This window comes from Gavialis gangeticus, unplaced genomic scaffold (genome assembly GCF_001723915.1).
Source record: "Gavialis gangeticus isolate Ggan-Ray unplaced genomic scaffold, GavGan_comp1, whole genome shotgun sequence".
Classification (NCBI taxonomy): Eukaryota; Metazoa; Chordata; order Crocodylia; family Gavialidae; genus Gavialis; species Gavialis gangeticus.
The window spans coordinates 33,213,678-33,230,091 of NW_017729006.1; the positions used below are offsets into that span (position 1 = coordinate 33,213,678).

At 39.2% G+C, this 16,414-nt stretch overlaps 1 protein-coding gene across 6 annotated transcripts in view; it reads right to left on the reverse strand.

Moving 5' to 3' along the window:
- GLI3 (GLI family zinc finger 3) overlaps positions 1-16,414 on the reverse strand; it is a 287,319-nt gene that overhangs the window by 191,867 nt on the left and 79,038 nt on the right. For 5 of the 6 annotated variants that reach the window (XM_019509091.1, XM_019509087.1, XM_019509089.1 and 2 more), the window contains one exon: positions 5,582-5,824. In XM_019509091.1, coding sequence (XP_019364636.1) covers positions 5,582-5,824 — 243 coding nt within the window. Of the gene's footprint in view, positions 1-5,581; positions 5,825-9,854; positions 9,967-16,414 lie in introns of those variants that run through there. The other variant, XM_019509092.1, reaches the window with a different exon arrangement.

Consider the following 16,414-nt stretch of genomic DNA (forward strand, 5'->3'; position numbering starts at 1 on the left):
AGTCTTTGGAAGAGATAAATATTTTCCCATGTCAGCTGTGCCTCATACAACAGAATAGCAACAAGATATTCCATTCATTTAGTCAAAAAGAGGGGCCTATGGAAGGGGAAAGGCTTTTCCTCCCCCTTAAGAATCTTTATTTTTAAAGGGCTCTTTAAAAAAAATCCAAAAAGAGGTCTTCAAAGGGTCTGGTTTTCAAAAGAGATCAATAGTCAGTAGCTCCCATTAGACAAATTCATGTAGATACCTAAATGGAGCTTTTTTTAAAAAAACTGACCCAAAGTAAAACTGCTGAGCACTTTTGAAAATGTAGTCCCATTGACTTCATTAGGATTATGTCTTCCAGTTAAAAACAGCATTATTGGTAAAAGCCCTACAAAAAATCTATGGGCAAAACTTACCCATAATAAATGTGTATGTCAGAGTCAAAAATTAAATGCATTACCTCAACAGGTATCTCCTGAGCCCTGCTCATTCTACCACTAAGGCATTGCATCATTCAGAAAAGTAAGGGAATAAAAGAGAATATAAGATTAGTTTATTTTATTCTGATTTTATGTGCCATTTCTAGCTGTGAATTGACCAGTGCAACTCTCTTTTTACTTTTGATAAGGAATCCAGGCAGAAGCAGGTGCCCCAGTGCCCCAGACAGTATACTGCACATTCCAGGGGAGAGCTTCAACACAGCAGCAGGACTTCAAAGCAAAGTGTCCGCAGTGCAATGAGCAGGCCAACACCACAGCAGAGGGCTGAGAAGCACTTCTGAAAGTGCCCTTCATGTTCTAAGCAATTGTGCAACTAAAGAGGATTATGATGCCCCATCTAAAATTGTGAACAAAAGCTGCCACAGATCTTAGGTTAGCTTTTGAGAACACTTGAATTTCTCTCTATGTGGCTTTTGTGAGCTGTCACCATGATAGCAATGCACCGGTGCTGGGTGAAAAATCTTCAAAACTGCAAAACAGTGCCAAAATGCTTTTTTGCAAATATTGTTTACCATTTTTCCATCAATTCTAGTGGGCACTGATAGTCTGATGTTCCATTCTGCATCAGATACTTTCTTTACTGAGACTTATAAATTAACAAATCTAAGTTTTCACTGTGTTTATGTATTTATTTCCCATTCTTAACTTACCCCTCCTTGATGTCAGTTGGAAACCACTCCATAAATCACTAAGTACATACTTTTAATACTGGCACCCAGAAAAAATGCCGCAGGGGGGCTTCCAGAAATAAGGCCCTGATGTTGGAACACCTTTATGGGGCTAACTCCCACTGAACTGAATGGGAGTTAGGCCCATAAGTATCTTTAATATGTCCTTTAATCTTTACAATTGTCATGGGTATATTCTGACAACTGCCTGATAATGGAGGTGATGGTTAGACCCAAAGCCCTGCTGTAGGACATATATCCTAATATTATTTGGGGGCCTTCACTGGTTCTACTCAGCTTCTACCACACCCCTCTGCAAAGACCCTCGAACTTCAGAGCAACACAATGCACTTTGCAGGGACAATGCAAAAGCCTTTATTCCAGGAGAAAGGAAGATCTGATAATGCTGGCAGTGACCTAAGGTACTATCATCATCTCAAAAGAAGCTTAAAGCTAATTGTCACTGAACAAGTAACATATTATTTTAATGCCCCCAAAGAGGAGTTTACAGTTAATAGTCTGCATTTGCAGAAAGACTTTTAATTAACTTTATTCTGCATTAACTTAATTTTCACGCCAAGTACTTGCTGAAAAAAAAAAATATTTTCAGCATATAAACAAGTGTGTGCAATGAGCTGTCATGGTGTTTTCTTTGCCTCCTGGGCCTTTTGATCCTTTTCCAAACTGATTCTGAGGCAATGCTAATACTCTGAAATATAATTAGTACAGTTATTGAGGGCCTGATCCCAGTAAGGTACACAAGTCCCAACACTACAATTCCACAATGCTACAGTGCCATTAAAAATGTAAGGTAAACATTCCCTCTTACCCAAGATAAGCACATAAGATTCAAACTCTAGCAGAAAAGATCCTTGTAAAAACATAGGGCACATACTTCTCAACTACATTCATGAAACTTCACTGGGGCAGCTGCTGGTGCTGCTTCTGCCTCTGCCGTTTGTGAAGTGTCACCTTCCACAGAACTGTTTATATCTAAGCCTATTAAACTAACATTGCCTTTTTCCTTTTACGTAAGTTAAATCTTCGGGCTTTATTAATTAGGAAAAAATAGTTCTTTCACTTGAGAGGTAAGAAACTCAAGGAAGAATACAAAAAGTATGTTTGAAATCCAAGTATTTACATCAGGAATGATTTATTTTTTCCATGAGGAATTACTTGGGAGATAGGCAGTCTTAGCACAGTTATAAATCTGTGAGAGAATTAAAACTAAGGAAAGAACAGCAAAAGTACCCATCTCAAACTTCTAGAGACAGTATTTGCATTAACAAAAGGCTCAAAGTGACACGGCCACTGAAATGTAATGAAACTTCAGAAATGCAACAAAATCTGTAAGTATGCCAAAAACAGGTTTCTTCAGTGCGGGGGAAAAAATGTGAAACATGAAAGGAGACCATAACTGTTTTGTCATCTGCTCTTAAAGCTTCTTCTTCAAAAAAGAATGGTTTTATTCAGTAGCTTAAGTAGACAGAAGAACTGTGGTTTCAAGAAATCTGTGACGAAGATGATAATGAAAAAAAATTGCTGAGTGCTGCTTTGGATGTCTATACCCTTTCTTGTTTCATGCAGGCTGGATGGTGTGAGCCTGAACATCAGGCCACTCCCTCATCCTCAAATGTTAAATGGCTCAGGATCTCTAGAGCTGTATAAGTAGGACTGTCAGACCCGTAATGTATTTGATCATGGCTGTTGGAAAATCTTGTCCACTTGAAACGCAAACGCCTCCCCAACCCTGTCTCTGCAGGACAGCAAACTCCTCTCAGTGATGCACTTATTCCACATATATGCTGTAAATGTTGCAAGTGATAGTTACCATCAGTATTTTCAATTAAGAAAAAGGAATTAAACAACAAAAAACCCCAAACCCACATACAGACACACACATTTATATGTAGAAATGCAAAGTGTACGGGCCTTTTCTAATAAACAGCAGCTCCTGTAGACATGCATTCCACACACAACCAACTTAAAAACTTTTTTTTCTACAATAAAAATATACAGATGCCGTTCTTCAAAAAAAATTATCTTCCCTTTTCCTGTGTTACAGGAAGCCTGCCCACACTTTTAAATACAAAGTGGGTATATATAGAAGCACAAATTAGGCATCTTGAAAAGTCTGTATTTTCCAACCACAGGGAAACTAAGGAATTACCATGAGTGTTTACATACCCCGCTACACTGGATTAAAGCAGTATTTTCTCTCCATCTGTTCAGCAAAGCTGGCAAGAAACTAAGGAAGAGAATGATGGCCTGTTGCTATAGAGGAACTGGGATGTGATTACATTTAGTGCCCTTCATATGGCTTACTATAAGTGGCAAGCTGAATGCAATCATGAGTTTAATAAAAGCACATTTTACATATATAAATGATGCAACTATTATGAAAATTTAAGTCTGCCCATTGTCTTCTCTATAAATTTGGCCAGACATGAATTTAGTTGTTCTTCTGTATCGAATCTATTACAGGTAAATAGAAATGTGATGGGCTTTCATATGGTATTAGTAACTTCAGAGATTTTACAGGCCAGCAAAAAAAACTATAGTTCCCCCTACCAGATGCAAAGTACATCTGCCATTTGATGTTTTCATACAGAGACTTTGACACGACCTTTGTATATGGTAGATATATGCTATCATTTGTTTTCTTCTTAAATTAAAAATGACTTAATTCCCTAAAATATGATTTTTGGGTAGGCTATTTTACAACCAACTGCTAATGATCATTTTAGATACATTAAACAACGATGACTGAAAAGGAAATATTACTGAGAAACATAAAACCCCACCACTTAAGTTCAGTCAGAGAACTCAAACCCAGTTCTGCAATATACATCAAATGATATCACTAGGACCCGAGATGTATTTAGGAAGGGACATGGCAGCTGAATCAGGGGGCCAAAGTAACATTTGCCAAGTCATCGCAAAGTTCTCTGCAACTCAGCTCTGCTACAACACACTCCACCCACACAGTTGCCATCTGCCCCCAACAGAATCCATCAGACCATGTTTTGCATTTACAAATATTGAATGCGATGAGCTGTGAGTAATAGCAAAGATCTTAAAGCTAGCGTTTTTCTTGCCTGTAGTATTCTCTTCCTGCGAGCAAGTCTGACAGCAGTACCCTGCACACCTTTCTCAGGTACATGATGAGTGAATAACTGGCTTAGAGCATTGGAACTAGGTTGTGCTTGAGAGTACAGGTAGAAACTGATGTCATACATTAAAGCTGAAAAAACATCATAAACTTTTCACGTAGGAGCTGATCTGGACTCTAAAGACAACAAGTGTTTCATTTTCTTATATAGCCTCTATCTTTATTAACAATCAGACTCTGTTATAATAAAGGCAGTTGGTGAGACTTACGGTTCTGTGAGAGACACTTTGATCTGCACCCTGATGAGTGAACATTCCCCTTTACTGCTAGCCCAACTAATGAAGGGATAAAATTAGCTTTTATCCCTGGTACTTTCTTTAGCAAAAATACATGCACTAATCAGCTGTCCTCACTAATCAGTCATCTGGCTAATGACCTTTCGCCTTAAAACACTAACATTTCTGAATGATGTGGAAAAAAAAGAAAACCAAAACAGAAACTGGCCTCACTTTGTGAGTTTTAGCCCATCATCTGGAACTGGAGACTGGGAGGTTAAATGGCAAATCTGTATCCTGACTGGGTGATAAATCTATAATCAAAAGGCACAAGCCTTGACACCTCAAGATGTACTTCATTACTACACAACTAAATGATTTTTTTTTTTAACTAGAAGCAGATGAAAAAAATTGCTTAACTCCTTTATATTTTGCCTGTGGAGAAATCCATTCCACATCTGTATTCAAGTGTTGGTTAATTTCTTACTTTTTTATTAAAGCCTAAGCAGGAATTCAGAAGTTAAACCCTTAGCTGTCCCCCCTCCCACCCCATAATTCCACAGGACTGGAGCTGGGGGAGACAATGACTGCCTTTCCACCCCTCAACTCCCCCTCCCCCATCTCTCTCCAAAAGGCATGTTTCATCTTTTCTTAAAACTATAGTTAAAAATCATTTTCAAAGTACTATTTTGAGGCTTAATTTTCGCTCTTTCTTTAAATTAGGGTTTTTCTTCACATGCTGCTAAGTTGGCAGAGCAAACATAACACTGGATGGTTTGTGAGAATTAGCAACAGATGATATACCCCATGGAAGCCTGCCTTGTAGAGGCCTATGCTAATTTGCACACAGAATGGAACTGGTTACTATTTTCTTCTCCATAAAGAAAAGAATAAGAATTCTTAAAATAACTTAGCCTTGTTTAGGTAAATTGATGGATTCTGAGTGTGATGGAAACTGCCAATACAAAACGCAAAAAAAATGACAGATTTAATAAGCTTCCAATCTTGCTCTTCTGGAATGAACTTGTATTAAATACTCACGATAATGAGGATCCATGTAACCATTCCTGGGGTCCATAGCAAAAACCGTCCCACGATAAGGTACAGAAGGTTCAGAAAGGTGCGATATAGATCCATGGATCTCCTTCTTTATTAATGAGGCCCTTTCCTCGCTAGATGTTGAAGGCTCTTCACTGATTTTACTGAGACCTTGCCCACCTTGTGGCTGCATTGTGATTGCGTTTCTTCTCTCTCTGTGATAGGTCTGTCCAGGACTTTCATCCTCTGGAGAAAAAAATAAAGAGAGGGATACAGAGAGAGAGAGAAAAAAGAGACTTTTAGACCATTTATAGCAAATAAAATAAAAAAGTTCTTTTTGTTCCCCTTTCACCACTTTCAAAGTCACAGTGTAAGTTCATGACAGTAAGTACATGTGTGGTTATGAAAGATGTTCTGGGATACCAGTTGAAAAAACTAGCCCATTCAGACCAAGTGGCAGTTGAGCAGTAGATCATCATCACCCATTCACTGATGCATTTACCAGCGGGGCTATTAATCGTACAAGAACGGACACAGACTTGCTGTTTTCTTGCCTCTGGGACAAGTAGACTGGAAGTTCTGGCTGCCTGACTGGGAGAAAAAAAACAATTTGTCACAAACAGAAGATGAACCCTGCTAGCTGAGACTAAATCAAGTCTAGCCACCCACTGCTGCTTTGTATTTGCCAGTGTGCCACTCCATCCCCAAGTCAATGTGCTGTTAGAAAAGCCTGGAGCAATAAAAAAAAAAGGCCCTAGTTATCAAAATTAAGGTAGGTAATAGTGTAACATGTTTATTTTGTTGTGGATACTCAGCCAGCACAAGGCAAAAGCAGTGAGACCACCTGCTGTAATAGTGTCACCCATCTGTAGCAGTGAACATTATTCAAGGTTAACACTTTACAACACTGGGAAGAGAGGGGGCGTGTGTGCGCATGCATGTTTCACACAGACAAATGCACATGCACGCACAGCAGAACTTACATAAGAGATTTGCTCTCTCAAATAAAATGCAAAAACTGGACGTTACATGTGTAAAGGGGAAATTACAATGGTAAAATCCAACCCCCAACCTAGTGTCAGTGCCTATGACTGCAACACAGCCCTCACAGTGCCTTCTCCAGGAGAAGAGCTGCAATCACTCTTTCAGCCTCCTCTACAGTCTCTCAGTTATCTCTACCTATAATCATTCATACCAGGATCTTCTTCTGCCAACCAGGTGTGAAGGGGTGTAAAGGACCCATAATGACTACTTCACTGATGGCTCTCACAGTTCTGCTATGGGGCATTCAATGGCCTTCCATTTCAGCATGAATTTCATTCTAGATGTATGATACACACACATTTACATTCAGACTAATGGCCCAGTTGTTCAACAATTAGCTGCACAGCCTCAGATACATTTTACATGAGCCATCTGACAGCAAAGTGTCATTAGCTACATATATATCTGGTGTAACCGACTTCAGACTAACATAGATAACTACCTCTCTCTTTCTGAAAATGTTATTTCTTTTATAAAACACAGCACCTCTAAAAAATGTGATCATTGACTGGAGCCCCAACCTATATAGATAGAAACTTTAATCTCAACATTCCTGTTTCCATGAAGCCCACTGTTTATGCAAGAACACATAACTACATCTTGCATAAACATTAACAAATGTGTTCAACAGCTATTCTACAATTCACACACAAAAAGAATAACTGAATAACAAGAGTCCAGTTTAGACTATCAGAGACCTGCTTATTCAAGTTTAATGCTAAAACTGCTTTGTTTTGACTGCCCAGTACAGGGACAAGAAACAGCAATTAATTCTACATAGGACTGATTCTATTCTAATTCTACACATTTTACACCAGTGTAACTCCACTGATTTTAATGGATTCCTATCTTTGCCAGTGATATCAGAACCATGCTATGATCGTATTGAAATACCAAACTACATCAAGTTGGGTTTTGGCGATAACCTGGATAAACCAACATTTATTAGTCTACAACTATACTTTAGATTTGTATGCAAAACTACCAAAAAAAAAAGCCTTCGATAATTTTGGGGCCAAGATTCTGCATGTACAGGTTTCTTTTGAGTCAAGAGTTAATTTTGTTCACAAAAGGGCTTGTAGGATTGGGCCCACGGAGAAGTAGTAAATATAAATCTTTGCCCTTTTCTCCTTTTTCTTAATACTGATATACATTAGCCCATATTTTGAATTAACAGCCTTTCACATTTAATAGTTTTACACCAAAGCTGTTTTTACTTCTTCAATTGCAAAAAAAAAAAAGGAGTCCACGGCTCTAAAATGTATATTAAGCTTTTATAAAACTGCTTGTATAACTTTTTAAAGTTTTTTTTCCCACTAATTTTCTCTCTGGCTGAAGCCTTTCATGATAAGTTTCAACCCAGGATGAACTTTTACAGTTGAGATGCAAGCTCTTGAAAACAGAGGATTATACCCTATCTGAAACACTGACAGACCCTTAATAACTGGAACAAGGCTAACCTGTGCTACTACATTATGAATAGAAGTGAGCTGAGGTGACTTTTGTAGTTGCATAATGAATGCGAGGACCAGATGGGATTTAATTTCTTTTACTCTTCCTATAAAGTTAATATTTGTTAAAACTGCCATCCTGGAATACAGCAAGCAGCTGCTGTCAGTCCAAATGCTTTGATTTTACTCTATCCCTCTCAAGACGTACATGTGTAGTGAATCAAGGCATCAGTTACTGGCGTGGCATGAGATGAGAGTTTTAATTGGTGAATGAAATTTAAAAAGCCTACTTTGGGTAACTGAACATAAAAGCAAGATGTGTTTGATTTCAATAAATAAGGCTAAGAAAGAGAAAACAAAAGTAAAAAGTCTTGTTTTCTGCCATCAGTCTATTCTTCGTTCTCCAGGAAGATAATTCTGCTTACTGCTAAAAGTCAGTCAACCATTTTTGAATATTGCTTTCTTTATAAAAATTCAATCAGAAATTATTTTTAAAAGTAGAGGGCCACAACATTTTTGCAATAATAAGGCATTCCAATGGGCAAACATTTTGTTAAGAGTTTACTTGAGGCTCTGCACCACAGAGCTGCTTTTGATAGAGGGGAGATGAAAAACTTGACAGTACACGCACTCCAGAATACAAATAGCCGAGTGGTTTGAAAGAACTCTCTATACACTGAAAGGGAAACTTTTCTTGTAATAATTCTGCGTGCTCTTATAACTGCAGTAAAACCACTTCAACGAGCCAAAAGGCGAAAGCTGTCTAATCTTGTTCTGTTTCAGCTGAATTGTTCAATAAAGTTTAAGAGTAAGTGCAGACAAGCTGCGCCAGGCCAAATTATTGACAGAAACATACTGTCCACCATGGCAACAAGTGGGAGTCTATAGCGAAAATGTAAGCAAACATCCCACTTCTCCAGCAGCATCTGCCAATGGCTTCTTACAGCCAAACATAAGACAACTGTTACTGTGCTGCTTAGGTTTTAAAAGCAGCTTGCTTTAAGGTCAAAAGAAACATCCGATTCACCAAGAAGTTTCAGAAAGATGAATGTCTTGGTGTCAAAAGGCCTAATTTTCCTCTCGCTCACACCTGTTTTTCACTAACGCTGCTCCAATTACTAAAGCATAGTTTCTCCTAACTTTCTTTTCTCTCCTACTTGCAAATCACACCCAAATGTGATTCAGCACTATCCTTTCTTTCTCCATGTGTATCACCACTGCATGCAAATGGGTTAGTACCTTCAAACGCACAGAAAAAGTATCCAGTCTGTAGCTATCAAAATAATCCTAGATTCCCCTGTCTGATGAGAAGCATAATATTGATGTGCCCTGTTTAGCCATAAGCATTTTTGTAACATACAGTATCAAGAAACGCTTCATTTTATTAACAAATATTTCCAAAAACCTCAGAATCAAATTATGTGCCTATGCCAATGTATTTTTATGAGTTTATCTAACACCTGAGAAGCTAAAAGCACATGTACAGTGGCATGTCAACCCACCAAAACTTTGTTTCTCATGAACTTTTCCTGTTCTGCAGACCCTGAAACACAATTGAACACTTTTTTTATTTCAAGCCTCTTAAAAGTCAGAGATAAGCATAAAACCATTGTTTATAATGCCTGGAGCCCCCTTCCCCCTCAACAAAATTCCAAGATACTTGCATTTAAATGGCAAATCAATGCATTAGCCATATTTCTATTTGCAACTAGCATTATGGTCTCATAACCAATTAAGGACACACTTTAACTGGGTAAGAGAACAGACAACAACATACTTACAACTCAGTCCAAAGACCCTGGCTTACTCCCTCTCCAAGCTCTTCTCCTGACCAAAAATTCTCTAGCTACGGTATGTGGACATCCCTCCCTCTCTCTCCCATTCTCCCTCCCTCCCTCTCTCTCAGAGGCAGTGCTTCTCCCATTAGAGGAATTAAAAGTGGTTGGTGCCATGCTAAATTTAACAAGCTCATTAGTATTCTTCCTGTGTGCTTCCTAGTGAACTCTCCCTATTCAAGCAGCTCTCTCTAGCTGAGGGGTCAGGAGGCTAATCATTAAATCAAACTAATGTCACCCTATCACAATCGGCCTAAGAGAAGGAGGGTTTATTATTTCAGTTTATGCTAAATAAACGGTTTTACAAATGGTCTCCAAGCAAGGTCAACAGCAGCTTCAATTACAAGACAAACTTAACAAGAGTTGCTATAAACCAAGTGCTCCATATTGACTTAAGCACAAGCTCTGCTCCGCATATTGCCACTAGCAGGATTGTACGGGAATGCATATTGTAAAATAAAGGAAAGGGTAATCTTTTCTTTGCCAGAATTTGTGACTGCACAGAGACTGCTCATTCACCTCTCCCCAACCAGCTAGCTGCTCAGCTCAATTCACCCCACACAAAGGCTGAAGACCAGACCTCAATGGACCGAGTGAAACATGTTCAAAACTAGGCTCTCTATTGTGACTGAATTTCTTAACATCTTTTCAAAAAGCGGAGAATGCCTTGAGGCTAAAGGAAGAAACAGGCTAATGGTGAATTGGGAATACTGAGCAAATTTCAGAGCCCTTTCCTCCTAGCTTTTGAGGTTGAAAGCAAGCTCTTTCCTTTCAAGTTTCAAAGTCCTTTTTCCTCCCGCAGTGTCACAGAAGGATTTGAAAAGAAGGTAATTGTGCTCACAGTCTCCCTGATCAGAGCTTACGTCCTATTTCTGGTATTTCGGAATACTTCTTGCAATAATGGTGCATATAGCTCAATCCCTTAACCGTCCTGCACTCTGCAATTGCTCATTAAATGAACAATTGCTGGTATAAAATGCCTTTTATGTTCAAGGTCTGGATATAAGATAAGCATTCTAGTACTCTAAATTTGGTTTACTAAGGAAACTCTCCATCATTAAATTACAAAACTGAAGTCAGAATATCAGTCTTTCCCAGAAAAAGTAGCACTTTGAGTTGCTGTGAACCAGAATAAGGAGGAAAAATATTTTTAAAAAATTGAATACTTAGATTCTTAATAGAATAGATATTTAATAAGGAAGCAATCCCCCCTCATGTTTTTGAAGACCTAAGTATCTTGCTGTTTGGAACAATGTAATAGAGTCATTGCCAAGCTCATCAAGACATGGGTGTCTGAAGCTTCTTGCATACATGCATGGATCACTACATTTTGACCACCCCAACAGCAAGTAACAAAACAAAAAAGTTCACATGCTTTGTTGGAGTAATACACCTGTAGACCTGTCCCTCTTTACAATATGCAGGAACAAAAAATGTATTTACCATAGGGAGGAAAGTTTAAATCAGGCACCTTGTACCCAAGGATTTTTTTTTTTTTGCACTTGGAACAATTGCACATGAAGTAAACACTTTTAGTAAGCACTGCAGCTACGGAGTACAATATTCTTAATCTACTGTAAAAATATAGTTATACTGTATCATAAGCTAAAAAACTATGAGCATTTTGCAATGCTTTAACATAGTTTAGATAGGTTGTATGAGCATTTTGTGTTTTACAAATAATATAAACTATGATTTATATACCTGTTCATATTGCATTTTCAACTTTGTTATTTCTGCAACCTTTGAAATACAGATACACCATCCTTTTCCTAATTTGTTGGAGCAGCCTGTTGGACTCTTACTTTTCTTTTTAACTTAAACCTAAAATTTAAACAACCAAATTGTGAAAGGCACTGTGAGTGGGTAGACCCAATCCTGTAAACGTTACCAGACACAATAACACGTACTACTCTAAATAATCTTGCAAGCACACTGGTAGATAGCCAGAATTTGAAGAAATGGGACCCATTTTAGTATACAAAAAATATACCAAATTTTTGCCTTATAAAAATTATTTATATTAGTATTACTGCAATACAGCCCCATTCAAATCTGTATTCAGCCTTTTGTTTCCAATGTATACAAAGGCCAGAATAATTCATAGTAATACGACTACTATGACCTATGTAATGTAGGAACTGCACCCATACTCAGTGGGGTTCCAATGACAGGGTTCCAACTGAGTTCACTGGTGTAGGATCTCAAGCTCATATACTCAACGAAACTGGCAGAAACTGGCCTACATCCTCCTTGAAGTGTTATGGCCACCTAGGGTCCCAGGATTACGAAGTGGAGATTAAAAAGTAAAGCGAACTCTTCTGGATATTTGGATGAGAGGATCATTATGTTTTAGTGGTGCTGTCCTTTGGCTCAGTTCAGTGACAGTATATGTCATTGATTACCATCTTAACTGCTTCCCCAAAAGATAACTCAAGACTAAAATATAAATATAGAAAGAAATGTTGGGCCTGGTTTAAGGGTCACAGGCCAACAAAGGTCACACTAACTGGAACTTTGTTTCTGTACCATGATGCTGAAATTAAAAAATATTTGGGTTTTTTTTAAGCTCTCATTCATAACCAGTTTGCTCAACATCAGTGGCACCCACATCTGGAAAAGAGTTAGCCACACAGAGGCATTACAAGAAGCTCCCTGTTCAGTGAAAGATTCTTACATGTGAAAGGACAGAAGAGTGGGTACAATGCTGGGCTAGGCTGCATTACACCTGATCCAGAGCCCTCCCAATCAGGTGAGAAGCATCTCACTGGGCACTTTTAAACTACATACTCCCAAGCATTACTAAAGTTACTCACCTGGACCTTTTCCAGCGACTTCAGCAGGTTTTTGGAACAAGCCACTGAAGCTAGTTGCAGTGAAGCTGTTTGCGGCTACTCAAGATGAGTCCTGTACCAAGAGCCTGATTCTGTGAACTGCTGAGCACTGTCAACTCTGACTGAAATGAAGAAGAGTTGAAGATCCTCAGCGCCTTGGAGGATCAGGCTCTAAAGAAGCAGGAGCCTGTTACTGAAAGAGTTATATAGCAGAGCCTGTTTCTGCATAGGGGAATAAAGACAATTTTAATCATACCAGCTGAAAATCCCTTACTAAATTCAGGGCTATGTGTTTCTCCAGTGACAAACAGTGGATCGATTATTGCATGGACACTTAACGCCATTCAGTGAGTTCAACCCCTATGCTCTAATTTAGGTGTTAGTGATGTCACTAGCTGTTGCAAGAGAAATACTACACCCTGCACCAGGGATCAGCATGTTTTAAATTCAGCTTATACTAGAAGGCCCAAATCCTGCTTGTTTTACTCACAAAAGTAATCCCAGGGACCCAGTGGAACTACACAAGCAAGTAAGGAAAGAGGCATTTAGCCATGCAATGAGCATCAGAAATGCTCAGGTTGCTAGGTATGAATGGCATACAGAACGCAAAACGCATCTGAGATGCTTGTTGACGTGGAAAAGTCATGTTGACTGCTTTACACAGTGAGAAAGAGTGACAATGTCATAGCAAGTACAGAATCCTATTTATCCTGTGGGATGTGGAAGGGAAAGGAACACTTAAAAGGCAGCAAAGATATGGCGTGGACAATTACAGCGATTAAAGACCAGAGGGAGAGGAGAGGCATTTACCAGTCATCAGTGTATCTGCTGCAACTTTTTCTGCATCTGCACTATCCCACAGCAAGTGAAAGCTAAAATGGGGTAGTTAACTCGTGAATAAAACAGCTGCTAAATTATTCTGCAGTACTGTAGGATAGCTCAGATATACAAACCAGTTACAACAGATAAGCTTGATGCATAGTAACCCCCACCTCCCTTTGTAATTACAGTAATTGTTTCATTGGTCTGTGACTGTGGACATCTAAAGTCAGAGTTAATTGCTAAATCTGCTGATTCTGAGCCATATAATTTCTCTCATTAAATGTGTTGCAGGTTATTTTAAAGACATTCATCATTTAAATTTTTAACTTTCTGACTTGACAATGGAGAAGCATTATAGTATTTCCTGAAACAAAGCGATCATCTTTTTTAAAACTCTTGCTTTGTTAGCTGTCACTCATAAAAACAATTCCTTCTCTGCCAAATTCTACAAAGATAGATGAGTTACTGTGCAGAAAGTCTCAATAAACTAAATGTTTGCTGTGAGTTTGTTAAACAGAGCTAGGATCAAACTCGGCAGGTTAAAGTAATGTCCAGACTTATGCTCTCTCCCAGTATTTAAACTTTTCAAAGGCCAAAATTATCAAATATGCTTTCCAGGAAAGTGACTACAGGATTTGTGATCTGACTGCAGGCAACTGTTGCCCAGAAACGATGAGAATATGTCCCCTACTGCAAAGCAGTGAAAGAATCTTCTGGTTAAGAATCTGAAAATGTTATGAAGTTTTTTCCTTTAGCCAGTTATGAGACTGTTAGTCACTGCTTACTTTGAGTGGGCTAATTAGGCACATCAAAGGAGCTAAAATAAATTCCCAGGAGGATTTTAGGAGAAAATAATAATTTCTCAACCATCTAAAAGCACATTTATGCCTATCTGGGGGTAACTACCTAATTTTACTTTTAGACACTGGGGGACAAACTCTCTGGTGCTCTCACTTTGTACCAAATCATCAGCATAATTGAATCTTAAAGCTGTTTTAAAAACCTGTGTATAGTCTGTCTTAAAATCAAACTGGTTTTGCATGAAACTTGCATCAAGATCAAGGAGTTCAAACATGAGGTCTAAATCATGCTCATGTATCCCCTGCACTCTTGACAGTTCGATCACATCCCAATATCCATCCTGACACGTCTTAAAAGAAAAAGGGAGGGTAACCTGTATTTTTATATAAACACAAAATTAAGATTTCCTTCCCCACTTTCAAAAAGATACAAGCAGCTAAATGTAATATGACCTGTAGGGCTGTACGAAGCTTCAGTCCCTGATTCGATTTGGCAGAGATTTGGCCCGATTCAGTGCCCGAATCTCCAAATCCAAATCGAAATCAGGAGACTCTTTAATGTCTCTGAATCAAATTGGAATCCTCCAAATCGATTCGGATTTGGATATTCAGAAAGATTCAGCGATTTGGACATAGACACAGCTCTAAATGTTTTTTCTGTATACCTCAAGGTAACAGGCAGCTTGTGAATGCTGCAATGCTGGGGCAGATGGAGCATCCCATAGGAGAGCAGGACGCTCAGCAGCAGACCTGAAAGTGGACCAGAAGCACTTCCAGTGCACTTCTGGGTCCACCAGGGAGCATGCTGGGGGTTCCCCTGCACCCCCCCAGCTCTGTGACTGGTGCCTCCTGGGTCTGGGGGAGCACCGGGGGTCCCCCTGTGGCTGATCATTGAGTCTAGGAGGGGAGGCATGGGAGGACCCCCCAGCACTCTCCCCAGCAGACCTGCAAGTGGACCGGAAATACTTCTGGTCCACTTCCAGGTTCACTGCCGAGCAGGCGGGGGGGCCCCCCCATGCTACTGTGGGATGCTCCATCTGCCCCAGCATTGCCGCATTTACTAGCTGCACCTGGTACCTCGAGGTATGTAGAAAAAGCATTTAAAGCTGTGTCTATGGCTGAATCACTGATTCTCCAAATCAGCATCAAATCTTCAGATTCAGATTTGGCTGAATCAAATCAGGGACAGTGATCTAAATCAACTAATCAAATCCCCAGTTTGGGCCGAATCTGAATCAAATATGGCCCATTTTGCACACCCCTAGTGACCTGTACACTTAGCACTTAATAACAACACAGGACCAAGGAAACCCTTTCAGTCCAGTAGACCATACCTACTTCAGTGTAAATTTATTACCACTTCTGTTAGTGCTGTTGTGATTAAAATTCAGCTGTCCCATTATAGCCCCATATTTGGGGGCTTTCAAACACCTTTAAAAAACCCTCTCTTAGGCAACATTTCAGTACAAACATACCAGCTTATGACTTTTAAAAATTTTTATGAGCCAAATTATACTGTAAGTTACATTTCACATAACCTCAATTGAAGTCAATGGATTTGGGCTAGACCTATGTCAAAGGAGAAAATCTATGGTTTAATGTAATGGTTTTCAATCTTTTTTCATTTGTGGACCTCTAAACATTTTGAATGGAGTTAAGGACCTTTTGGAAATTTTGAATGGTATGGATCCCTCTGAATTGTAAACGTGGGCATTCACACACTTTTGATTGATCATAGTCATCTTTTGCAGACCCCTAGACATAGTCTGTGGACCCCCAAGAGTTCACAGACCACTGGTTGAAAACCACTGGTCTAATACATTTGTATATGTGCATTAAAGGTGCACTGATGCATCGGTCCGATATCAGATTAGCACCGATATAAAGAAAAATTTCTGTATTGGAAATTGGCTTGGTGTGGCTGATAAATGCCCATGTCTGCATGCAGCTGCAGTGCAACATGTAGGCAGTGAGGGGTAGAGCCAGAAGCATGGAGTGCTATGTGCAGCTGGTAAGTCTGGTGTGGTGGAAGGGGAAGAGGAGGGGCAAG